The sequence below is a fragment of the Mixophyes fleayi genome, chromosome 1 (genome assembly GCF_038048845.1).
Source record: "Mixophyes fleayi isolate aMixFle1 chromosome 1, aMixFle1.hap1, whole genome shotgun sequence".
NCBI lineage: Eukaryota > Metazoa > Chordata > Amphibia > Anura > Limnodynastidae > Mixophyes > Mixophyes fleayi.
This window is the reverse complement of record NC_134402.1, coordinates 413,421,394-413,448,301: the sequence shown is the minus strand read 5'-3', so window position 1 is coordinate 413,448,301 and position 26,908 is coordinate 413,421,394. Positions and strand designations below refer to the sequence as shown.

General features: G+C 41.4%; 1 protein-coding gene across 2 annotated transcripts; it reads right to left on the bottom strand.

Annotated features, from left to right (window-relative positions):
- Nucleotides 1–682: 682 nt before the first annotated feature.
- TRIM23 (tripartite motif containing 23) lies at nt 683–26,849 on the bottom strand. 2 transcript variants are annotated; one of them, XR_012678542.1, is made up of 12 exons: nt 26,711–26,849; nt 20,602–20,764; nt 19,009–19,130; nt 17,907–18,185; nt 15,165–15,347; nt 7,738–7,953; nt 7,010–7,144; nt 5,787–5,916; nt 5,374–5,484; nt 4,511–4,635; nt 2,642–3,833; nt 683–2,569 (listed from the first exon to the last, which is right to left on the bottom strand). XR_012678542.1 is itself a non-coding variant. In XM_075182826.1 (11 exons), the coding sequence occupies exons 1-11, from the start codon at nt 26,810–26,812 to the stop codon at nt 3,654–3,656; spliced, it is 1,746 nt and encodes a 581-aa protein (XP_075038927.1). In that variant the 5' UTR covers nt 26,813–26,849; the 3' UTR covers nt 683–3,653. The 2 variants fall into 2 exon arrangements, 1 of the variants encoding a protein (XP_075038927.1); XM_075182826.1 differs by having other exon boundaries at nt 683–3,833.
- Nucleotides 26,850–26,908: the final 59 nt, after the last annotated feature.

The following is a 26,908-nucleotide window of genomic DNA, read 5'->3' as shown; positions in this document are numbered from 1 at the left end:
TCATACTTACTACTATTCTCAAATCTACAGCTACATTATTTATTAAGTTATTTTTATAGCACCAACATCCACTTGTATGATTTATATGTACTTTTTTAAGATTATACTTCACTTATGATTATATTGTGCTACATTTGTATCTGGTTACTAGTTTTATATTTAATTTTGCTCAATATTATACATCTGTTAGGTGTATTGATTTCGGTTTGTATCGGCACTGTTCTAAGGTTTAGTTATACAAACGCTGCTTTTCCTTGGTTGGCGTTAACGTCCACGTATCACAATCAGAGAGACAATGGCATTGTACGCATTTCAGTTATCTTATTTAAGCCTGAACATTTGTACTATATGAACGGTATTTATTAGGCACATGTAATGGGATGTAGTTTCAAAAAGCAAATTGTATATTTATCTTACAGGCGTAAACATTAATTTATTTACTTTATTTTGAAAAATGATAAAAGCTTCGATCAAGTCGGTAAAATATTTGGAAAACATTTAGTAAACACTTGTTATGTGTTTTTTTCCCCCCTCTAACCCATATAAAACTCGGCTCCAGGTGCGTCATTAAAAGATGCCATATTTGGTCTTGAAGTTCTTGCTCTTCAAACAATTCCAGTGAACTTTTTAAGAATACTTCTTACAACCCTCCCCCCCCAAAAAATCATTCCACCACGCAAAGTTAAGACAATTAGTTTATTTTAATTTGTAATGATAAGCAGGAAGTGTTTATATGCTTACAAAAGTCAGACACACGGTTTCAAAGCTTATGAAAAACACAATACCAGTACCAGGATCGTATCGCTTCACAGACCATGCAACCTTAAGAAGACATTCACACTCTACAACATGACCAGTGCTTGACTAAGGCATTATTGACGATCAGAAGCCCCTGCCACAGCAAAACAAATAAATGTACTATTACGACAAGTTACAATGTCTTTCTTACCACCTTGTGTTAATGTTATATCCTCCATCACTTGTGTTATCTTGTGAATATCAAAGAGGGGATGTGGGAGTGGGTACAATTAAGGTGCCACAAAGTGAAGATGTGTATCATAAAAAAAAGCACTGAAACCATATACTATAATTAATCCCTGTTTTTAACATTCAATGGGGGAGAATGCAATTCAGCGCGAGGTCCCCTAGGAGACTCTCAATCTGCGGCAGTATTATAGTACACAAAACATCCGATTTCTATAGGGTGTGAGGAAAAATCAGCAACGCTTTGGGTACAGAACATTCCACGGGTCACTTTGAAGAATGGAATCAGCCCCACTTAGAGCATCTGTGAATGGATCGGCCTGGCTTAGCACATACAGGTCTAACTAAATGCAAGGATGTGATTATGCAATGTTCAATGGTAATGCCTGCTGCCAAAAGGATATTAAGGAAAAGACGGTTCATTATTGGAGGTTTCAAAGTTTACTTGCCATCTGCTTCAAACGTAACTGTTGCTGGAATACACATCTGTAATCATAATGCTTTAAGAACTGACTGGCGTGTGATGGAGCCTAAAGTCACGAATGTTGTTACCCCGTGGTTTACAATATGTTAACATCCAGTTTTCACTATAATATATATATATAGAAACATACACATTATCATTGGTAGTGTCCACATTGCACATGGTCAATGTTTTTAATAAAGTTAATTCACGTGCCTTAAATTATATATGACTTATTAATAACACTAATCTGCACAAGACCAGGATGTCCACTCCAGCTTCCTTTCAGTGTTCTACAAGTTCTGGAACTAACAGGCAATCAATTAGCCGTTACACAGATCACTACACAAAAAGCTGGCATGTGTCCTAAAAGTCCTGCTCTGTCTCTGGTCCTCCAGACATAAAGCAACCCATGCATGGTGCAATTTGGTCGTTTTGGCCCTATTACCCAGCTTTGTAGGCAATCAGGCCACTCTTCCACCGTTGGTGAAAATTCATCTAAATACCTCAATGGGGTCGGTGTCAGCTGACCCATTTTCTAGGCTGACAGATCAATTCCTATAATTTGTCAGGATGAGACCCCACACTGTGCACTGGACAACAAACAACAGAATCCGCACATTCATGGCCAGCTTAAGAGATGGACAAGCCCGCATAAGGCTGATCACAGCTAATATATGGTTGCTAAGGGTTACAGCATGTGTATTGATATTACCATACTAGCTTTATTTAGAGCTTTTAAAGACCCCTGTTGCCTTCACACAGTGGAAGCAGACATTTTTTTGAATTGAAGTAATATTCATGATCGTGCAGCCTCTCAAATCACCAAGAACCCTTGACATCACAGAGGCACTTAATGACCAAATATTCATGAGGCGCTGGGTCTTTGTGCATCGATGTGTTATTTTGTGAACTGAACCTGTTTGCGGGTGTAAGATTGTAAAGTTATGCAACTACAGCTATGGCCAAATTATCTGTAAGTCATACCACAAAGTCGCTCTATAAAAATACTGTATAAAGCACTTTTGGTAGAAATACTCCACAGGAAATTATCTAACAAAAACCCTGCAGAACAGTTATTTCACCAGAAGCCAATCATTGGGCAGGAGGAGGAGACTCCACCTGTGTCTTATGCAGCTGGTAAATTGCACAACATACAGAAGCCAATCATTGGACAGGAGGAGGAGACTCCACCTGTGTCTTATGCAGCTGGTAAATTGCACAACATACTGTAACATCACATTTTCACTACCCCACTAAGAAAACGGAAACCTTGATTGCACACTGCTTTCATGATTAAACTTGTACTGTGCACAGAGACACCCTTTTCCCAAAAACAAGTTTTAGTAATACACTAGCATAAATGTTTTACCTTCGCAGTGCTCAAAAAGGCCCCTTCTAGCAGTGAATGGTTGGATCCAAACCTATTGTTAAAGTGTACCTTTTGCCTACTTACATTGGAGGCAGCCATGTTTTGGGCCAATTCAGGAGAACACCGGACTATCCACTCACTAGGAACTAGTGACACCTTTAGACCCTTATGCTTCAGAGATATAACTAGTTGCTATAGAATGGATAGGCTGAACACTGTTTTGGCCCACAAAGCGTCCGCCTCCACTCTGTTTAGGTGACAGAGTTTGTTGGGGCTCACATTTCTACCCATTGCTAATGAAATAAATTAATACTGTGCCTGTAGTGTAAACATTAGACTGTAATATATTAAGGATGGACACGAGTGTTAGAATTTCAATCTTCACAGATATTAGTTGATTGTAGCGATAATTTGTGTTACTTATTGAGTGATGTTAGAGAGCTTATTTCAAACTGTAAATATGTTTTAGGATGTCACACAGAAGCTTTGTGTTAGCTCAGCAATAGGAACTCGACGCTTATCCACTCTACTTTACCTGCACATAATATCACAGGTTTTGATATACCTTATTAATGCTGCCTGCAGCATTCCTAGAGCGTATCAGTGCTTGTGTGACAGCAGCTTGAGCTTAAACGTCCCATTCTGCTCAGGTGAATAGGGCTTTGTGCGGAGCTTTTAAAGCTAAAATAAGGAGGATGAGTGTACTTGGGGCTCATGATATGGGGACTATCACAAGTCCATGTGACATTAGCCAAGGTTTATGTTAAACATTCTGTAAGGAGCAAGTAACAGATAAACAGAGAAATTCACTGACTTAAGAACGGTCTCTCACATTTAAGCAACATCCAGCACACCGGCTGCTACCAGCTGCCTGGATAGCCAGTCAAGGCCATCGTATAACCCCATGCCACTGCGGGCATCGCACCCCTGGATATACCAACTGCGGCCACAGCACAGTTTGTGAAGGCTCAGTAGCTCAGTCATTTCTTCCACTGAGAGAGCACCTGCGACGTCCTGCAAAGACACAAAAATGTCATTTGTGCATATGGTTATGTCGAAAGTATGTAAATCATTTATTAAAGGGTAGTAATAACAGAGTCTGAGACAATGTGTTATTCTTCAAATATAAAAGTTACTAAAAGTGGTGCTTATAAACTACTAGATATGACATAATCTGATTGGTTGGAATGTGGATCCCCTTTTTTTGCAGTGCACCAGTTTTGCACAAATTAAATCTTCTAAGATGGAACTTTGGAGGAGTAGTAATGTTCCAATAAGAGTAATATTCTTGAGTAACCAGGAAGCATATATTTTATTTTTAAAATCAGTGCTGTTTAACCTTCATTTTGTCAGGCTCTCCATTGTATTGTACTATATATGTAGATGCTTTGGCTTGGAAACACATATAAAAGAAAAGGCATTGCACAGTACGGTTTTAGATTAAACAACTATAGAATGAGACAGGAGAGCTCAGCTAAATACAAATGTAAAATAGGGTATCCCCCTTCTAATCCATAAAAGGTCCTATGGATATCTTTGTACATTCTGATGGCTGGAATGTCATTTATGGCAGATACACACGGTGGAGGCCACCAATTTGGCAACATATAGTAAAGAGCAGTAAAATCATAGAGGTGGCAGAACTGGAATTGTGAAACAAGAGAAATTCTGCTCTCACTGATCTACGTTACCTGTTTATTGGCAAATATTAAGAGCAGGGCATCACGCAGTTCCTTCTCAGTGAGCAGCTTGGCAAGTTCACTGTGAGCTTCTGTGACTCGATCTCGGTGACTGCTGTCTATTACATATACTACAGCTGGAAAAGACAGACGCAATTATAAGGTCAGCTGCTGCCTTCTGCAGACCGGAGTTTCAAAAGGTGTGAGATGAGGGAAAGTAGCTACACTAGAGGGCGCTAGTGACAAAAAGGGGGCAAATGTGCAGTAACCAATAACAACCAGATGTTTGCTTTCTTTGTCGGGCTGTCTATAAATTAATGAAAGCCAATTGCTGATCAGTTGATATAGGATGCACATTAGATAATCTCAGTGGCCGGATCAATTCTATCGAACACTGGGAAATAAATGTATGGTCCTCCAATTCCTGCAAGTCATCGGTGACTTTGCAGTGAACATTTAAAGCGACAAGATGGCTTGTAAAGGCAAACTCTCCTTTACAAACCATCGCCGCTTTAAATTTACACTGCAAAGTCATTTCCGGCGACGTGCAGAAATCAAAGGATCATACATTTACCCCTGGGACTCAAATGTGGTAGGAACAGGACCACACACACGAGCCAATAGCAGTCATCTTCCAAAATGTCCCATAATTATCTGAGCCATGTGTTGGGCCATTGATATAGTCAATAAAATTGATTAAAATTAAATGGACAATTGTCATTGGGCTCTGATGCCATTTTTTTTTAGTACATACATTGATCAAACTCATGCCCGATGCCCAGAACCCTAACCAAATTCCTGGAGGTATGTGGTACCAGGCAGTAACATGGCTACATATCATATACCTGCCATTTACTGAAATATGTCACACTCACCTTGTGTGTTAAGGTAATAATGTTTCCACAGGGGTCTCAGCTTGTGCTTGCCTCCAACGTCCCAAATGGTAAACTTCAAGTTTTTATATTCAACAGTTTCAACATTAAAACCTTTGGAAGTTAAAAGAAAGAGAGAAAAAAAAACCTTACAAGACCTTACGTCAAAGTCGCAGTCTCAGTAAGGGAAACACTGTGTGCGTTGGACGTTTCTCAGTAACATGCGGGAGATGTAGGCACTTTGTGCCTCGTTAGGTCCAGCACAGTCACACCTCCTCTTAGAAGCAGCAACTGTTAATGGAACGGTGTCTTTTGTCAACCTTACTAATTACGTAACTGTATAGTCACCGTACACCGAATGACAGTCAATGTCTTCAAAGCATCACTATGGGATTTAAAGGTATTTGTATACTCACCAATTGTAGGAATTGGTTGCATGAACTCATCCTGTTTCAGCTTAAATAAAATTGTTGTTTTTCCTGCCCCATCAAGGCCGAGTGTTACTACACGGATTTCCATTTTAGGACCAATGTGAACTCTATTGTCCTGTAAAACAAAAACACTACTGTAGTTCTATCAGAATTAAACTATTGTAGTGTATATATCCTACATTAATCCAGAAGGACCCATGTTTCCATAATGACACATCAGATAATCTATCTCCACTTGTGTTGTCTACTCTTCATTCCAGGAGATGTTGGGCCAGGGTCACCCAGCTGTATGGGCAGATCGCTGTTACTAAGTGACCAAACCGTGACAGAGGACATCCCTCCCTGTGCCAAGAATATTAAATGTTATATTGTTACATTTGTTTTTTCTCAAGCAGTAATGTGTATGCTTCCCACTGTCAGACAGTTCTTTTTACACCTTTAAATCCTTTTAGTTTGGCTCTGTAATCATTCTTATTTCAGTGCTTTGTCACATTCAATAAAAAATGATCTTATTGACCTTAATTATTAGTTTTTCTTTATTATGTTGAATTTTAACAAACCAATTACTAGTTTTCTTAGAGGAACAGTTGGACTGAAATGCACCATTATTAGGGCTGTGCTCTCTCTATCTGGTTCCTCTACATTCACTAGAAGACTGCCGTTCCGTAGTCACTTAAGAACAGCAAAATGATATGTGAAATAGTGAAAGCTCCTCTACTGTATCCTGATTCTCACTAAACACCACCCCCTATAAGGAAACCCCATCACTGGGCAGGATAACGCAATCCATCCATTACAGTCTAAATTCCTTAACTAACAGACACACACATGGGTCAATTTAATAGCAGTCAATTAACCTACCAGTATGTTTTTTTGGGAGTGTGGGAGGAAACCGGAGCACCCGAAGGAAACCCACGCCAACACGGGGAGAACATACAACCTCCACACAGATAAGACCATGGTCGGGAATTGAACTCATGACCCCAGTGCTGTAAGGCAGAAGTGCTAACCACTTAGCAACCGTGTTACCCACATAATCTTGTATCAAGTTTATTCTCTTCTGCTCAAATGTATCTAAAACATAATCACTGGTCGTCATTCTTCACCTTTGTGTTAGGCATTGTCTATGCTAGGCTGGAAACATTCATAGGTAAAGCTCTATGTAGAGCCTATCTACAGGCAACAGGACACCAGATCTGCAGAATTACCTTTGTGAATGTAACAGGAATACTGGCGTCCAGCTGCATGTGATCTGCTAGCTCAGTGAACTGCTGCTGCTGCTTCTGAAGAGTCTCCAGTAGACGTGTGATCTCTTGCTTGGCCAGCACCACTCGGCAGTCATCCTGTGCGAGAACACAACCAAGTCACACAAGTGGTGGTGGACCAATGGGTTTCAGCACCCAGGACAATGATGCCACCACACTAACACATGGCCTTATCACGCGACTGCTGCATTATGATTTTTCCTTCCATATGTTCTGATGGTCCTAATTGGTTATGACAACCATGTAACAGTAGAGAATATGCCTTTCTGACGTCACATGGAAACCACAGCTCTTAGTCTGTGATTTTCCTGTTTGGATAATCCACATGTTTCCAGTGCTCGGCCTGCACCCTAAAGCAACATTATGCTCATCCCTTGTCCCGGTCATACACATTATTTGTTTCTGTTGAAATTAAGTGAATGTTCTAAAGAACAATCATCTTAGATGATAATCAAGAGAATTCTTTGTACTACAATTTCTCTATTCAGTGATCGGGATTTACAGTGTGCCCTATACAGTCTACAAAATTGTGGACAGTATCTTTCTTGTGAAAGTTTTTAACAATTGGGAGTAGAATACTGGCCACATAAGCACAATACACAATATTAAAGTGATTTTCGATTGTTTGAAAGGTTGTCAGATAAAGGCCAATCACACTCCCCACAGTATACCTGCTGCAGAGCCTTCTCACAATGGAGACAAGCGGTGGAAACCTCCGATAACAGGATAGTCATATTCTCTTGTTGCTGCCGCAGCCAGATGAGCTGCTCTCTCACATGTGCGTCAACCACACTGAGCGCCATCTCTTCCTGGCGGCAGAGCGTTTCATGCAGATCTGAAAAATACGCCCGGACACAAGAGCGGGCGTTCTCTGCTGTCCCGGGGACCTGTGAGGTAGGGGAACAGAAGGAAAGAAATGGGTGCGTTGTCTAATCACTATTCAGCTAAACCCAAGTTCTTTTCGCATAGGTAGATTATACTACTTATAATTTATCATCTTCCTGTGACTGTATTAGAACAGACGTATGCAAACTGAGGCTCTCCAGCTGTTGTGGCACTACAAGTCCCAACAATGTTTGGGAGCATGCTGGGACATTTAGATCCCCAACAGCTGAAGACAGAAGTTGCCTAGAGCATTATGGTAAATGGGATGAAATGTAAGTGCATAACTTGTAACTGCAAAAAAGATCTGTATTGTGACATTTTTAGTTGAATAACAAAAGTAGAACAGTGTTGGAGAGATTTTTAGTTTGGAAACTATTACTTGGAACAACATATTAGAAACAAAAACATATTACCTCACCAGGCAAATAACAGGGCACAGCACATTCTTACCAATAAATACAAGTACCTGTCCTAGAGAAACAAGGTTCCATGTGGAGAGTGCTGTATGAATATGTGTATATCCAAATATTACATTAAATAAAAGTGAAAAAAATCTTTTTGGGTCACTTTATACCAGTGGGGGTGTATACAGTGGTATGTCATACCGCCACTTCTCCTACTGCCTTCATTGTAACACTCCAGTCACTTAGATTATATATACACAGTGGTGTATACGGTGGTATGTCATCATCATCATCAATTTATATAGCGCCACTAATTCCGCAGCGCTGTACAGAGAACTCACTCACATCAGTCCCTGCCCCATTGGGGCTTACAGTCTAAATTCCCTAACACACACACAGACAGACACACACAGACTAGGGTCAATTTGTTAGCAGCCAATTAACCTACCAGTATGTTTTTGGAGTGTGGGAGGAAACCCACGCAAAAACGGGGAGAACATACAAACTCCTCACAGATAAGGCCATGGTCGGGAATTGAACTCATGACCCCAGTGCTGTGAGGCAGAAGTGCTAACCACTACGCCACCGTGCTGCCCCACCACTTACCACAACATACCACCACTTCTCCTACTGCCTTCATTGCAACATCACATTCCATTCATTTTCATTCCCACAGGAATTTCCATACTGCCAGTTCTAAATGTCTACTTCGACCACTGATGGTAAGCATATTAACAAATGCATTTTAAAACACTGTAAAGCACTAAATAAAAAGCAGTAATCAGATAATGTAGGAAAAATAAATTTCTCTGTCCTACCACTGGGGGACACTGCGATACATTGGGGTATAGTAGGTGGGACTGGAGTTAGGCACTTATAAAACTTGTTTGTTCCCCTGACTCCTCCCCCACTATGCCCCTCCTCTGTAGCTGATTTCAGTTGTTGTAAGTGCCTTCAGGAGATAGGTCACTTCTGTATAGGCTCCTGCCTATACTTAGTTTAGTATTAGGTTTCAGGTTTTTATTTTGTTTTCCCTTTCAGGTGCAGCGCTGGACTCCATGCAAAGACCCAGAGGAGTGAATAGTCCCGGGGATTTCTTCACTCCGAGTCCTAGCGCAGGTAAGCAGCTCTTTAGCTCGCTCCCCTCGCAACTCTGCCGCAGTCTTCCCCTAGAAAAAAAGAGCAAATGGGCCATGTTTTTGAAGTATGCCTTTAGGGGCTGCTTTTATTTGGGGCATATTTTTAGTATAATCGGCCATATAGCGGCCGCATTTAGACATGGCGGGCGGGAGTGAAGCTGTATCAGCCTCTCCTCTCTGCCCGCCGACTTGCCGGCAGCCTCCCTCCCCTCCTCCGCCCCTAGACAACGAGCAGCGGGGGAGAAGGACAACAATCGCCCTCTGTGGAGGCGATGCAGTTGTCAGTGAGACCGCATGAATCCTGGGCACGGAATCGCAGCGGTTCTCACTTTCACCGGCTGCAGCCATAATAAAGATATGGGCTGAGCGGCGGTAATCAGAGGCGGCCATGTTAAGGGAGGAGAGTACACCTCCCCCCCCCTCTCTCTCCCCATCAGCTTCCTGGTGCGGATGGCGGACATCTTGGGACTCCGGAGCACACACATTCAGTGCATGCTGTTGCCAACTCTGCCCCTCTTCACCTGGTAATGTTGTATGATTTTTAATTCTCTTTTTAAACGATTGTCAGCCTGTTTACCAGACAGTCGGGACTTTTGTTTCAGGGTCCTGTGACTGATGTATATATATCATAGGATTACCTATTATACAATATTGGTAGTTTCCTATCCTCCTGTGACATATTTTGCTTTTCAAGCAGATATATATTGATATGGAAATATATATATATGTATAATATTCCATATGGTGACTGTGGATGGACATTTTCCATAAGTCTAGTAAAGGGAGTTCCGTATATATAAAATTCCTTTTGCTACGCTTAGCCTGTGTTCCCAAGTACAGTGGGTGGTTAACTTTTATACAGTTTTCCAAATATGCGGTATGTCTCAGGAATTACCCAAGGGGTAATAAACACACTGTTTTATATGCTCTACACTATTTAAGTGGCGCAAAATTAATATACAGTGTTATCCTGTGGTAGGCTGGTTGGTCTGTATAGCAATGTATATGTGTGTGTAAATGTATATATGTATGTGTACATCAGGAGCTGTGTGCTCAACTGATATATACACTGTTCTGATTACATAGTGTTGTGGGTTCAATCCCCCTAAGAGCACATATATATTACTAGTTAAAAAGATAGAACAGATTTATTCTGTGTCTTCTTTCTTGCTATTGTATCAGACTACAAATAGGTGACTCTTCCAGGAGTAGATTACTCGCTGGTTTATATATGTGTGTGTTCCAAATAATTGTTATAAGAACTTATTTCCCGTCACCTTGCCTGCCATTTCCTTATGTTTTCAGACAAATCCACTGGGAAGTCTGAGTGGCATTATATAGGTGCGAAATGTAATTTTTAAATTATCCTTTCCACAGCCTAGCCCGAATGTCAACAGGGTGCTCCCATTTCGGTGTCAGCAGTTTTGCAGAAAAAGGTCTGGCCTAAATCACTGTCGCTTCTGGTGGCCGAACTCATTAAGGTGATTTTAAAGTCATGTGCTGGTTAAGCCCCCACACAGCTTATATCTGTCCGCTAACACAGAAGCGGCATTCCGCTATTCAGGTATAAAACCATCCGGACAAAGACACTGTTGTTCACCATCTTCCACAGAGGGACAGGATTTTATCTTTCACTGTTGTCACAGTCAGAATAAGGATTAGTTCATTCCTCACCAGAGGATGTCTATCGCCATCTTGTTTTACTAACAAGAACATTATTCCCTCTGATTACACTCACGGGGTGGATAATCCCAACTTAAACTTTACACAGTTTTCGCATTTGCAAAACACCAGTCTATTTTTCAATTCTCAACCTAAGCCTTAGTGAAACCCTAGTTGAGAAAATATGTTTTTCCTCATGTCTGTGTCAGTGTCTGTCTTTTGACAAAAAACAGGTAAACAGTAATAGACTGGCCAAATTTTCAACTCCCCTCCCTCTCCCGCTAGAGTGAATACAAGGGAAGTAATCCCTTCTGGTGACAACCTTGTGGCTTTTCAGTTCTCTTATTCTGCTATCCCCGGCGGGAGCAGACAAAGAAGTCCTCTTACACAGAGCAGGAGCTGGTAAAGGGTTTTATCTAGAGGCTCTCTGACAGAAGAAGTTCTCTAGCCTTTATTCACATTAAGGGTTAATGGGGTGTTTTGTATTCACCCAGCAGAGTCATAGCTGGTTTTCATAAAGCCATCCAGCTATGATACCATTACTTAGCCACATGCTCACAGAACTACATTCCAATATCGAAACTCTCAGTTTGCACTATTACAAACGAGTATCCATAGGCTTCTGGCGGTGGGTGTGCTTCCTTTTTTTTTTTTTTTTTTTTTTTTTTATGCCAGCAACACCAGGCCATGAGGTTTACGTGTTCAATCCGTTCATATTCTTTGTTGATCTGAGGTCAGAGTGCCAAGTCAGGCCTAGCCTTACAAGGGTGCTTATAGTTCATGTACAGTGGCAGTCAGGTAAACACCCATAGGTCTGGGGACATCCCCCGAAGGTGGAAGTTATTTATTACAACCAACGCTTAGCTTACAGCTAGACGTTTTCTGCCAGCATATTATATTTGCAGCCTCTCAGCAAGCAGCAGGGCTGTATTATTGAGTTCGCAGGTGGTCACTTTGGACCTTCCCAGGTCTTCGCTCATTCTACCACACCAGAAGCGTTGTGCCTCATCTTCTAGACTGGAACACTCAGTATCTTCCTACCGAAGAACACACTCATCTCTCTTCTACACAGTTCCAGAATGCTCCTGGCAGAATTTCTTTTCAGTAACATGAGTTTCTGTTTTACAAAATAGGATACCAAGGTTCTAGTTGTATCATTGGCTCTCCTCATTCGGAACATCTCCCATGTCTCAACAGGGAGATTCTCATCAAGGGAAGCGGCCTTCCTTGTTTTGGACGTGCATAGCATCCCTCTGCCCTGATCCACTGGTTTACCTTTCGGGTGGTGCTTAGCCACAATGATTCTTGAGTGGGTCAGTTGTCCTTCTTGTACAGGGGGTCAGAAAACCTGTAGAGATTCGGTCTCATAATGCAGGGCTGTTGCATATCTGTAGCACTTATGGAATACCCCTATCCTAATTGCAGAATAGGGGTCGACCTGTGTATGGTCGGAGGAGCGAGCCTTGTGCCATACTATGGGCCAAGTTACTCTGACGTATTATTATTAAGGGCCGAATGCCTTAGCAATCAGCCATTTACCAGGGAAAGTGGGTCACTCCAGGTTAATTCCTTTGTGCCTTCCTGGTTAGGTTATGGGGCACTCCAAGAGGGAGCCCAGGTTCCTTTCACATCTTAACCTGTTTTCTGTCTCGGCTCTCAATTTAATGACCCTCAAGTGGTTTTTTCCATAGCCAAGTCGGGTCTCCCTAGAACTTAGGGGGTGTACATGCTAATTACAGGTTCCATTTCCTTGTGGGTGCTAAAGAGTTTCTAGGAGGGGGCGCATCCCAGATAGTCTGGTGGCTCGCCGTGTGTCTCGCAAGGCAGGGTTCTCCTGGTTTGGGGGACTAGGATCGACGTTCCTCCTTTTCCGCTTTCCAGAGCGGCCTCATCTTTTAGTTTGGGCCTTTTTGTTCTTCATCATTTATTTTGACGCTGTGGTGTCGGACGCCTAACCCTTACGGCCAGAGAAACTTTGCAGGCAATGGTTACTACTTCCAATACAGCCGTAGAGCTTCTTCTTCAGCTGTTCTCTTTGGGCTAGAAACGATATTCAGTTGGTGTAAATTCCTTTAATTTCACGTCCCATTCAGGAATCTCTAAAGTGTTTTCTTTACGAGCTGGCTCTGATAGGGGTCTCCGCCCTACTCCCTTCAGTGGCATCTCCCGTGGCTCTCCGTCTAGCTCAGCGGAAGGTTGTCTTGCTTTAGGGGTTTCTTCAGGCTCAGCCCACCTTTGGTTGGTCGTGTATTTCCAGGGAGTCTAGTTCTCGTCATCAGGGGGCTTGCTTTGGTCTCTGGTGACTCTCTGAATTATTTAAGTTGTTAGCTCTCTGTATAAGTGCTCCCTCAGATATCGCTGAGTTAGTTAAGCTGTTAGTTCAGTGTATATGGTGCTCCTTTGGATATCACCGAGTGGATTGAGTTGTTGGTTCAGTGAGTTGGTGCTCCCTTGGATTTCACATCTCGCAGGGAATCCGGAGCGAGAGTGTGTATGGCTCTCACTCATTTTATTTCCCAGAAAATTAGTGGAGCGTTGAACGAGGCACTATTGGTTCTTACGGTTGGTGACTGCATCCCACTAATACAGGGATTGCGGTTTATCATTCTTGTGCCTCTTCATTTTGTGTAACGTTTCTCCGACGGGAGGTAGTTTGTGCTCATGTTCGCACAGTTCCTGTTCAGGAATTTAATGCCCTTTAGCCTCTCTAGCGCTAAAGAGCGTAGGGGGGGGGGGGGTCCAGGTGGTCTCTTGCCACTGCATCACAACCAACATTCTGTCTGTACCCCTCTGCAGGTTCCAGTGACTTTTAGAGTGTACTCTCCAGGAGGATTGCAGCTTCTTGGACGGCACAACAGCGTCATTCAATGGCGCAGTTGTACAGAGTGGCAGCGTCTATTTCTGCTGCATGTTGTTTTCTTTGTTGCATACCTTTGCATCCACTAATGCAGGGTTTTGTTCCACAAAATATTACGCACAGCCGTTCCAGAGCTTTCCCGCCCTTGGAGACAGCTTTGGTAGCTCCCCAATGTATCGCAGTGTCCCCCAGTGGTAGGACAGAGAAAAGAGGATTTTTACTCACCATAAAATCAATTTATCTTACTACACTGGGGACACTGCGCACCCTCCCTTGCTCTGAAAGTAGTGCTGTCTTTGGTCTTACTTTCTGAATTGTTTTTCCTCTCTTCCTGACTTGGTTATACAAAACTGAAGTCTCAGCTACAGAGGAGGGGCATAGTGGGGGAGGAGTCAGGGGAACAAACAAGTTTTATAAGTGCCTAAACTCCAGTCCCACCTACTATACCCCAATGTATCGCAGTGTCCCCCAGTGTAGTAAGAGAAATTGATTTTACGGCGAGTAAAAATCCACTTATTTTTACTTCATGCCTGTGAATGCGTTTTATTATGCAACCAACGTGTATCCTCAGATATACTATAGGTAACACAAACGTGCGGACAAGACAGATTACGTGGGTGAAGGATAATCAGTTTAGCGGAATAGTTGGTGAACTGAAGGGAATGTGGACAATATGATGGGAAAACAGCAAGTCTACTGTAGAACACAGTGCACATCCTCATCAATATTTACATTTTGTCTTCATGCATGGCCTTAAAATGTCACAATATTAGATTGTTTTTAAATCAAAGTTTAAAATACTAATTTTAATTCAACAGAAAAAAAATATTCTATAGAACAGATACATAGTTTAAAACATAGTGATGTTTTTGTTCTGCAATATATTGGACGGCACACTCATATAGCCTACAGACTGCTCTTGCCATTAGCGAAAGGTTTAGTAATCTATTATGAGCATTTCTTAGAGACAAACAGTAACACCTATAGGCTGCAAAACACTTCTAAACCAGTATGAAGCTAAACGTTTTACAGATCTATTAATAACATTTAAATTATGCATCTACCAGCAAGGAAACTAGTATTATTTTCATCAGTAAGCAAGAAAGACTTTAGACGGTAGAGGAACATTAATTAGAAAGTATTTCTCCTACGTGCTCAGTGTGTGCCATTCCAATCCCGTCTTCTACAATTTGCTCTCCCCCTTCGATCTGCTGGACGATTCCTGTGAGCTTCCTGGAATACTCGGAAATCTCTTCTGTGAAACTCCTTATACAATGGGCCATGTCCAGAATAGAGGCACGGATCTGGCTTGCTTCAGACTCCAGGACAACATGCTTTAACCAATCAACAAATACATTGGTTAAATAATGCAGTGAAAGATTTCTGCAACCCCACATGGCATTAATCCAAACCACTGTTCTGGTCAATGCTATACAATATTTATTACAAAGCACGGATCTTTTATATTTTTAGAAATGACTATAACAATAACTTAAAAATATATTTTAAAATGTTAATGAGTACAATTTATTTCAAAATGTTCTTGTATGGATGGCCGTATATAACGTTTCTGAACATTTCTAACAAAAAAAATTGTATCTTTAAAGAAACTACTAGGAACACTTGAAAATACCCAGGCTACCCCATTGTTGTCATCAAGCACTGTCTGGCTGTATTTAATGCACAATGGACTTATTAAAAAGATGGATTTTTGTTACAATTGTACAAACACACCAGACTGAATTTTATTCCTAGGAGATAAGCTGGTTACACAAGGTAGACTATAAAGGTTATTGCAAAGCTGGCATCTCATAAACATGAAACTTTGTCAAGCAGGTGTAGTATTTGATACCTTAATGCCCACACTAAGGGATAAAGACTAAAAAGAATTGCACTAATGTCCACCACTATAGGTGGCCAGAATATGCCGCAAATCAGCATGGACCCAAGAAGACAGTTGATTGCAATCAACAGCTGATCTGGATTTATCGGATGTCAGCAGGGACTGACAGTATCTGACCATGTACACGGTCTCCACCTGACTGCATTAATGGCGTCTGCCCGGATCTTTCAGATTGTGCCACAAACATGTATGTATGAATCTGACCTCGGTATGCCTCAGTGGGTGGACAGAACAGTGAATGACTAGCTTAAGGGTAAAGCAAAACCACAGCATGCAAGAAGGTGGAAGAGACATACGCTCTGCTGTTTACATGCTGAACTGAATTTTAGCTTTTTCACAACAGACAAGTAAATACATCCTAACTAATTACTCCATCTGTCTAATGGTGTCATATGTGCCAGTACAAAACAAGATGGTGTGAGCCCTTGTAAACAGGTCCTCCGGTTTCTTCCTACACTCCAAAATCATACTGGTAGGTTAATTGGCTGCTATCAAAATTGACCCTAGTCTCTCTCTCTGTCTGTGTGTGTGTTAGGGAATTTAGACTGTAAGCTCCAATGGGGCAGGGACTGATGTGAGCGAGTTCTCTGTACAGCGCTGTGGAATTAGTGGCGCTATATAAATGAGTAAAATACATGCCTAGTATATCAATATATTGCTACCTATCAAATTGTAATCCGTGTCGCTTTACAAACTGTCAGCAAATTGAGATAACACAAACAATTTTGCACATAGGGCTGGGAGCTAAATACAACATTAATGACTTCCCGACCCAAAGAGATCATCCTCGTGAAGATGAAAAACATATTGGGCCTGATTCATTAAGGATCTTAAATTAAGAAGTTTCTTATTTAAGTCTCCTGGACAAAACCATGTTACAATGCAAGGGGTGCAAACTAGTTTTCTGTTTTGCACACAAGTTAAATACTGACTGTTTTTTTCATGTAGCACGCAAATACTTGATAGCTTATTTGTACACTGAAATTTAAAGTTGATATTTGCTACATGAAAAAAATAGGCAGTATTTAGCTTATGTGCAAAACAGAATACTAATTTGCACCCCTTGCATTGTAACATGGTTTTGTCCAGGAGACTGAAATAAGAAACTTCTTAATTTAAGACCCTTAATGAATCAGGCCCATTGTGACTCGTACCAGTGGTGCTAAACCTTGTGGTATTTATGCATGGCTTTCATACATAACCCGCTCGGGCCTCCATACTTCAGTCACCAGATTGGTCCAATGGAGGATATTAGGGGGTTCCGAACCCATCCAACTCCCAGCTATAACCACCATTGCAAGAGAAGTCAGAGTAAATATATATTTAAAGAGTGGCTTGCCTAGACTCTGCTCGAGTGTGAGGCCTAATATGTAGACCTTGCGACACAGTGGAAGATAAACAGGAATTGTGGAAAAGATGCAGCCTCATACCTTTACCCAAAAAGACTGGACAACAGGGCACGTCCATAACAAATCAGAAGGTGCCAGGGGCAACCCTGCATCTATGGCACTCAGGCCCATCATGTCAACCCATTCTGGTTGGGGTCATGTATGCGCCATGTAGAAGTGTATTTACTGGAAACAGGGACAAGAAGTAGCGTCTCTGGTACCACCAATCACCACACTCCACTTCTCATCAGTGAATACACCCAGATCAGCCTCCCATAAGTCTAGGCCCCCCCGCTGAATTTTAGCTTTATTATCATCATCATTTATTTATAAAGCGCCACTAATTTTGCAGCGCTTTACAATTAGGAACAAATACCGTAATAAAACAATACTGGGTAATGCATACAGACAGAGGGAAGAGGGCCCTGCTCACAAGCTTACAATCTATGGATACATTTTGAAGGAATTTATACCTGCAAAATGAAACTTACATGTAAAAGAGAGCGCTATTCACATGAGCAAAATGCTGCAGTCTGCAGAAATAAATAACAAAACATAGCATTTTGTAAACCACATAGACATGTGTGGGGAGACTATAGTACCTTGTGACCCTGGTGCTTTCCATATTCCTTGCAGACGCAGCACATCAGTGGGCCGCTCTGGCAGCCATCTTCTAAGCACACAAACTCAATAGCGTGGACCTGATGTTGGGAGCACAGGGTTTTCTCATATGGTTTGTCAGCTAAAGGTACACGTCGGTGTTTGGCTAGTGTCTTTGTGGAGTGTGTGTGCAGGGCGCAGTCTGCACACAGGTGGGTAGCACATACAGTGCAGTATACCGAAGCCACGTGGGCTTCATCTTCATCACAGCGTACCACACTCTACATAAAACAATCAGAAAAATAAGAATGAGTAGAAATGTGACACAAATTCATCCCGGTCATCCTACAGATACGTGACAAGCAAAGTTTCAATCTGAGTGGAACGTTCACCAAACATACCCAGCCCCACCTCAGTGCCTGGAGGATTCTGAATCTGGTTAAAACTATCTACATAGAGGACTTTACCCCACTGGTCATGTGATATGATCCGCAGCTCCCTTTTGGCTGAGCAAGGGAACCCTCACTTTTCACCAGAATTATACCGGCACTGAAAAAAACCTAAACCTGTGCAGTGTTCTCCCTAGAAACTTTTGCCAGCCGGCTTGCATTAAGAAGTAGCCGGAAGGGGGCAGTTGTTATACGTTGTAATAATATTGACAAATTTTGGAGGTTCATGCCCACACCTGCCAGGATTGGTCAGGCTGGTGATCAGTGGTCTAACACACACTGCTGGCTGTAGTGCTCACATAGTGCCTGTCCTAATAGGAGAAACAATGGTTTATTCTATTATAACAGGACTCTGATGGGCTCCAAGAGCCGGGTGACAAGTAAAACCAGCCTGGTGGAGCACGCAAGAAATAGGCGTTGAGGAGAACACTTGTATGCATCTCGGGAATGGTGTAAGCCTACAAGCCAAATCTTTTACCTTCTACTTAGTTGGAGGGGGGTATTTGGTGATCGTTCTGTCTTAAAATATGAAGTAAAGAAGAATCTAGAATAAATATTTGACCCAGTCTCATTAGGTCTTGTTTTAAGTGACCTGTGAAGTCAAGAGAAAAATGTAACAGTACATGGAAAGCTTTGGCCCCTGGCCCAGGTATACCTCTCCACATCCTCCTATAGACTCTTCTGAAGAACCACACTGACCACTTGCGCCATTCTGCAGTCGTTCCAGAAGTTCCAGTAGAGCAAAGTTTTTCTTTAAACCCCAAACACCAGAGTCTCCTGTTTACAAAATGTAATAAACAAATACTGAAATTACACATAGGACGTTTACATGGCACTTTTTACTAAAGTAGAAATGGACAGATTTCCTTATTTTAATAAATATATTTTTGGTCTGGCTGTAAGTCCTTTCCTGTAAATGTACAATCTTCCAGTATTTATTAGAAAAAAATACAAATTAGGATTGCAGTGAGCATCAATTTTGTTTAAGAGTTGCCCTCATTATGTTGTTTATTGCTTGTAAATGAATTAGAGAAAACTCCCTTAGTTCTGTAGGAACAGGAAGGGAAATGTACAGGAGGAAAGAATCCCTTTGCCAACAGAATCACCGTCCACCACAAATATTTTCAAATTTTGAAATATTCTTGAAAGTTTTACACAATTGGTTATACTTTAACAAAACAACAGTTACTAAAACAGAAAAAAAAAAAACATTTTTCTAAACATGACACATTTATTTTAAAGACAAAGACAAGTGATAATAGTTGGTAATCTAGTAATAAGGAAAATGCCAATTTTTTTTTCAAAGGGAGGTTGGGATAAAAGCTGTAGGCTATCTGTAAAGGGTTTCTATATACACTATAGATGGTGGATTGTATATAGCACTTAGCGGTCCTGAAGCTACAGTCATCTTTAGGGAGCTGTGCGCATGGTGTCCTCTGTGTATGGCTGGACCTCTCCACCATACCTTTGGAATTAAAAGGTAAAAAAAAATAGTGCAAACACCTACTCAAACCAGATGATGTAGGGTTTGTGATGCAGCAGGGGGTTCTGGCCGTACACAGTGGTCTCAGGATGGCTGGTACCCCGAAAGGTAACATGAGCTTCAGTACAGATAAGTGCTACATACACTCTATAAAAAGGATCCACAGATAGACCCTAGGGGGTAGATTTACTAAAGCCTCTAAAAAGGAAGAGGAGGTGTTGCCCATAGCAACCAATCAGATTCTAGCTGTCATTTTCTAGAATGTACTATTTGCAACACCTCCACTTTTCCTTTTTATAAGCCTTAGTAAATTCCACCCCTAAGGGGGGTATTCAATTGTCGGCGGGATTGCCGAAAATCCTGCGATCCGCGCACGATTACCGATATTACGGTAATCGTGCGCGGAAAAACATGTAATACAGTAATTTACATGGATTTCAGCTCGCAGCTCCCTGAGCCGCGAGCTGAAATCCAGCTACAAATTACCGTATTAGTTTTTCCGCGGCGGGATTTTCGGCGGTCCCGCCGACAATTGAATATGCCCCTAAGAGTCTATGTTGCATAATAAACCCTTACAACAACAACAACAACAACAAAATCTCCCTGAAAGTGGAGTTCATTTTTAACCTCTTCCAGCTGCCCTAAATAGTATTATCGGCCTGCGGACTGCAGCTAGAGATGGCTGCATCTCAGAAAAGCTCTGTGCTCCACCTTATAATAAGAACAATAATAATAATATTAAAACAATAATAATAAAATCCTTACCGAGTTCAGTAACCTGCCTGTCGAATGGACAGCGTATGGCTCTGCCATGCAGGGGGAGGCGCGTCAGGCAGTCATGGCACACTGTATGCCCACACAATAGTAAACGTGGAACTTTCTCCCCTTGCAGTGTAAAGACATCTTCACAGACACCGCACTCCAGAACCTACGGCGATCCAGGAGACAGAGCGATGTATAAATGTTATTACAGGCTGTACACACCCCAAGAGAAGACCCACCAGAGCTAAGAAGACCTAGCAACCAAGATGAGATACGTGGAGAAGAAATGGGGCTGAAAACCATAACAAGCCAAATGTACTAAGCAGACAACAAACCATCCAACATCACATAAATATTCTGCCACTTCAGACATGACATCATCTGTGAGCGGGAATGTACTACTACAGAATCTCCCAGTAGCCCACCTACAGCACAAACACTTACTAATTAATGGTAACCTTCATTTAAAGGTCTACTAAGCCTATAATACAAGCAGTCTTTATTAAAGCGCAAATAACAAACACACAAATCATATGTAATATTACCTATTCTTTTACAGAACTAGCGATGTTTGAAATTGTATTTGCTATGTAGCCGAAGGCGAGCTATTTTTCTCTGTTAGTGTCTATTTTTTTACCATTTTTCTGTAAAAAGGTGGCTAAAAGGGGTTTACCCACAGTATATTTCCTGGATTACTAATACGTAGGAAATACTGTATTTTAGGGTTTATAGAAACTTTGTAAATGTAGAATTCTTTTATGGTTCTGTTTTTCTATTTTCGGTGACAGTTGTGTTTGATTGTTTTCTATCTGTTTATAAAACTTGGGGGAAAAAACTGATCTATATGTGAACCTTGCCCAACTGAGAAAATTTAAGTTATATGTATTTTTCTTCATGTCTGTCCCAAGACAACACAACTACATCACATTTTTTAGAGGGATTACCATATTCTGATATAAGATTATATATATTTACAGAATATTAAGTAGGCAGTATTGTTTAAATATATTTTCATTTGTAATTTATTATTACGTTGAACTCCTGAGATAAAATACCCACTGACTCAACTGAACAACAGGGCTCATTCTCTAACACTGTATTTAGGAGTAAAATATGCACCGACCCACAGTAACTAACCAGCAATTAGCTTTTATCTGTCTAAGGCAGGCCTGTCCAACCTGCGGCCCTCCAGGTGTTGTGAAACTACAAGTCCCAGCATGCTTTGCTGGTAGACAACCAGGTGATAGCTGGAAGGGCATGCTGGGACTTGTAGTTTCACAACATCTGGAGGGCCGCAGGTTGGACAGGCCTGGTCTAAGGCTAGGTACACAGTGGAGGTTTTTCAGGCCAATTACCCGATAAACGACCACTCGGCCACATATCGTGTTAGTGTGTATAATCACACGATGAACGACAACCGCTCCAAAGTGCCGATTATCGTTTCATTTGGTTGGTCGTACTGTTTAATAATCTTGTTCCAAACACCTTCCGATCATGCAGTATGTAAGCACTCATGTTTTCGATCTCCATAGAGTTTAGAGCAGGCCTGTCCAACCTGCGGCCCTGCAGGTGTTGTGAAACTACAAGCCCCAGCATGCTTTGCCAGTAGACAACCTGTTGATAGCTGGAAGGGCATGCTGGGACTTGTAGTTTCACAACATCTGGAGGGCCGCAGGTTGGACAGGCATGGTTTAGAGTGTCAGGGTCTTCTCAGCCAATGTCCGCAATGAACATATCCCGGTGACTAAACGTAGAGTGCTGTACAGTAGATGGAATAGTTTGTTCAATCTGAGACTGAAAATCTTGTTTCAGAGTCACAGAAGCTTACAAAATTCGTAAGGACATGTGGATAGCTATAACAAGGCGGTTAATCAGTGTGACAGGTGGCTAAGTGGTTAGCACTTCTGCCTCACAGCGCTGGGGTTACGAGTTCAATTTTCGACCATGGCCTTATCTGTGAGGAGTTTGTATGTTCTCCCCGTGTTTGCGTGGGTTTCCGCCGGGTGCTCCGGCTTCCTCCCACACTCCAAAAACATGCTATCAAAATTGACCCTAGTCAGTCTGTCTGTCTGTCTGTCTATGTTAGGGAATTTAGACTGTAAGCTCCAATGGGGCAGGGACTGATGTGAGTTCTTTGTACAGCGCTGCGGAATCAGTGGCGCTATATAAATGAATGGTGATGATGATGATGATAGTGACTATTGTGCCGTCATTCTCTAAACGACTAGAGGACAAGTTGAAGAGCACAGATCTAAAGGTAAATCGTGTGTAATGAGTATGCATGTATCGCCCGACCGGTCGGACCTTCAGTTGTTAGGAAAATTGTTGTAGATAACACGTCGATTCGAAAATACTTCAGTGTGTACCTAGCCCTATGCAAAATAAACAATGCAAGCGTCGTTTGGTTGTTGTGATTTCATGCAATGTTGGTAAATGAACCCTTTTTGTTTCCCAACCAGTTTAGTACTATTTATCTAGTTAAAAAAAAAACTACAACAGCTTTGCATGGAATAACGTTATTACAAGGGTAGAGAAAATATTATTATTTTTTGCAAGTCTGTTTTACAGGGCATGTGATAGATCTGGGCTACTTTTAGCCAGGGATAGGGACCTTTAAACTGCAAACTGTTCCCTTTCCTTGATCTGTAACTGGCAAACTTCTAAGTTTCTGGATATGATCGCACATTATCAGTTCCCACAGATCATTCATCACCAGGGCACTAATCATACATATCAAAGATAAAGCACTGCACAAGAGGTAGAGACACCCAGGATGCCCATCTCAGATCTAATATACACATATATTTATACATAAATCTGCTCTTAAGTGCAACTCTGTATAATGCACTTTTCCTAACATATTCAATTTTAACAAATATTGCTCATCGTGGAATCACGGTTCAATCATTGTCAAATCACTGAATAACCAAATAAACAGTAACTAAGGCATTTAAGGAAGCATTTATTGGTTAAGAAAAAACGCTTGCTTGCATGTGTTACATTAAAAGTCCAACAAATACTTTCAATAGCTTGTAAGATCTTTGGAGCTTTGTTTCCTTACATCTGAACTTTCCTATTTGTCATATATGCATTAAGAGGATCCATATAAGTAATGAGCTTGGCTCATTTCCACTCAAAAACTATATCTTATGTATTTATTATTGTTATTTATTATAAAAGATATTCACTAACTAGGGCAGCACGGTGGCATAGTGGTTAGCACTTCTGCCTCACAGCACTGGGGTCATGAGTTCAATTCCCCACCCGTGTTTGCGAGGGTTTCCTCTGGGTGGTTTCCTCCCAAACTCCAAAAACATACTAGTAGGTTAATTAGCTGCTAACAAATTGTGAGTGAGTTCTCTGTACAGCGCTGCAGAATTAGTGGCGCTATATAAATAAATGATGATGATGATGATGATGATGAACTAGTGGATAAGAAAACATTTTTATTTTTTGGGGTAAGTGAGCGCACTGAACACTTTTTGCAATTATCTGTATTTGGTGGTACCCTGGTGTCTTGCAGCCCTTTCCAGCTCAGACATATACCTGGCGTACACTGTGCATTTGTTGGCAATTTCTTCTAGTTTTTTACTGTTGCGTGTGCAACAAAGTGACGGTATTTGTTTCTGTCTTCTATATGTGGACAAACAAATGTCTGTGGGAGTCACTGTATTCATTTACTGGCACCTGTCAGCTATGAGCGATCCCTGGTAGTACCTCTGCTCCTAGCCTACCTCTATATATAGGAAAGTGCACTAGTAAATCATCATCACCATTTGTTTATATAGCGCTGTACAGAGAACTCACACACATCAGTCCCTACCCCATTGGGGCTTACAGTCTAAATTCCCTAACACACACACAGACAGAGACAGACTAGGGTCAATGTGTTAGCAGCCAATTAACCTACCAGTATGTTTTTGGAGTGTGGGAGGAAACCGGAGCACCCGGAGGAAACCCACGCAAACACGGGGAGAACATACAAACTCCTTACAGATAAGGCCATGGTCGGGAATTGAACTCATAACCCCAGTGCTGTAAGGCAGAAGTGCTAACCACTACGCCACCGTGCTGCCTAGTAAATGGGAATGGTGCAGATGGAAAAGTGTGAGAGACATATTTAAGCACGCACACAGAAGGAGAAGGTGCACACAAAAACAATACTAATATTTTATAAACAATGTGAATGATTCCATAGAATATCAGCTGAGCGCACCCAAGGTGGCTGCCTCACCCCTTGCAACAATGTAAAGTGTTTTTAGATCTATTGGGAGGAAAGAACTATAGAAATAAAAATAATGATTATTTTTGGAAATATCAGGTGTAATTGTATAATGGACACAAAAAGCAACTAATATTTTCTTTGTATATGGATAAGATAAAAAGCAGCACATTACCCTTATCCATATAATTCAATAATACTGACTTATTATGTCAGCCAGAAGCTCTGATAAAACAACTGACACATCAGTGCACGCTGGTCCATAAAGACTAGAGACAAGCCTTTCATAGTATTCACTTAGTCCTCATTTCAAGAACACGTGACTTACATGGGTCACTAGACCTTATCTTAGTTTCTGATGCCTCTGTTCTTACAGCCTTTAACAGCATAAACAGGAAGGTAAGATTGGTGAGAACAGGCAAATTTCAGGCATTAGACTCAAAATTCAATTCACCAAAACACATCTCTGCCTCTTTATCATTTCATTTTGATAGTTTGTGAAAGAAAATGTGACTTAAGGTTTTTATTCACCAGTGTTTGGTATCCACAGGCAAATTTGCTTAAGGATAACGCCACCAAAATTGAAATCACTGAACTCTGCTTAATGTAATATTTTAACATAAAAAGGATATACCTGTAGAAAATGCACAGTTCACCAGACCCACGGGGTTACCAATACCTTCAATGGTCTCATGTGGCTCTGTACTCCTACATCTGCCTTTTTATAACAAGCCAAGTAGCTGCCAATCCCCATTCCCTGTGAACTTTTCATTCATATTATCGCAGATTTGACAAATGCCACGAACCCAATAAGTAAATCTGAAATTTTTACAGTAAATTTCCAAACTGCACTTAAAAGTTAAATCTTCTATTTTGGGTGAAATCCTTTAATGATAAGGGTGCAATGATCCTGGGCCTCTGGTTACATTTGCCCAGGTATAGGAAGCTTTAAACTAGCAAACATCTAAATTCCTGGATATGATCTCACATCATCAGTGGGGTATTAATTACAAACAAATACCGAGCATCAATATCATTCCACAAGAGCTAGACACCCCCAGGTTGCCTACCTCAGATCTAATATGTAATTCTCACATATATTTACGTCTGAATCTGCTCTTATGTGCCACATTGTACAATGCACTTTCCGTAACATTTTCACAAATACCGCTCATCATAGAAGGCACAGTGCACTTAGCATCAAATCGCTCAATAGCAGACTGATGCTGCAGCCACCTTGAAAATCCAAAAATCATAAAATATATGCGCTGTATGACTTGATTGGAAATACTTCACATTGATAATAAATTGTAGCAATTTTGAATATATAGCTGCTTGATGCATATAAACTTTCTGCAAAGTAACTGTGTAGCAGGTCTATTTCATAGGTGTTATAGTAACCTCAAATCAGAAGAGTATGTGCAGGGGCAAATATTTAGGGGCATTAAGAGCATCATGGTGCCATCCAGGTTTCTAGCCATAAGAGATACATGAGTGCAGCAACCACCTACACATTAATGTACTTCCACTAATTTCATACACAATAAGCAATGAAAACATAGACATAGCATTGTCATTACACACACCACAGCAGATGCAGATATAGATTTTATTTTTTATATATATTATATATATATAACTCAACCTGTGGGTCTCGCTCTTGTGGAGCTACAAGTCCCAGCATGCCATACTAACTTCTTTCGGCTGTGACATACTGAGACTACTATAACATTTGGTTGCCTTAGCATTCATTAGATGATAAAGTAGATGTGATGACGTGCAGACGGTGGTCAGGGCCCCCTGGTCAGGACACTGAGGAACATATGTGAATCCCTGGAAGAAGCAGATTATACCTCTGCCCTCAGCACATCCTCTGGGTACCAGGCTCACCTTTACTGCTCCTCCCGCACCAGTCCGGCTCTGCCTGCTGATACCCTCCATCCTACCCGCTGAGCCGTGCCTATTTACAGTGCCAGCTGCAGCGACAGCCATATTGACAGCCCGGTCTTTGCAAAAACGAGCAGGGGTGGTCCTGCCCAGCTGGAAAAAAAAATACAGTTCATGTCTAAAACCAATCCGGAAAAAGTT

What these genes read in the sequence shown, in the direction of transcription:
- TRIM23 (XM_075182826.1), bottom strand. Translation starts at nt 26,812, where the DNA reads ATGGCTGTCGCTGCAGCTGGCACTGTAAATAGGCACGGCTCAGCGGGT. An exon ending in CAGGCAGGTTACTGAACTCG is followed by an intron (nt 19,131 to 20,601) that starts GTAAGGATTTTA and finishes TTTTGTAAACAG; the next exon opens with GAGACTCTGGTGTTTGGGGT. An exon ending in GCAACCAATTCCTACAATTG is followed by an intron (nt 5,485 to 5,786) that starts GTGAGTATACAA and finishes TAACTTCCAAAG; the next exon opens with GTTTTAATGTTGAAACTGTT.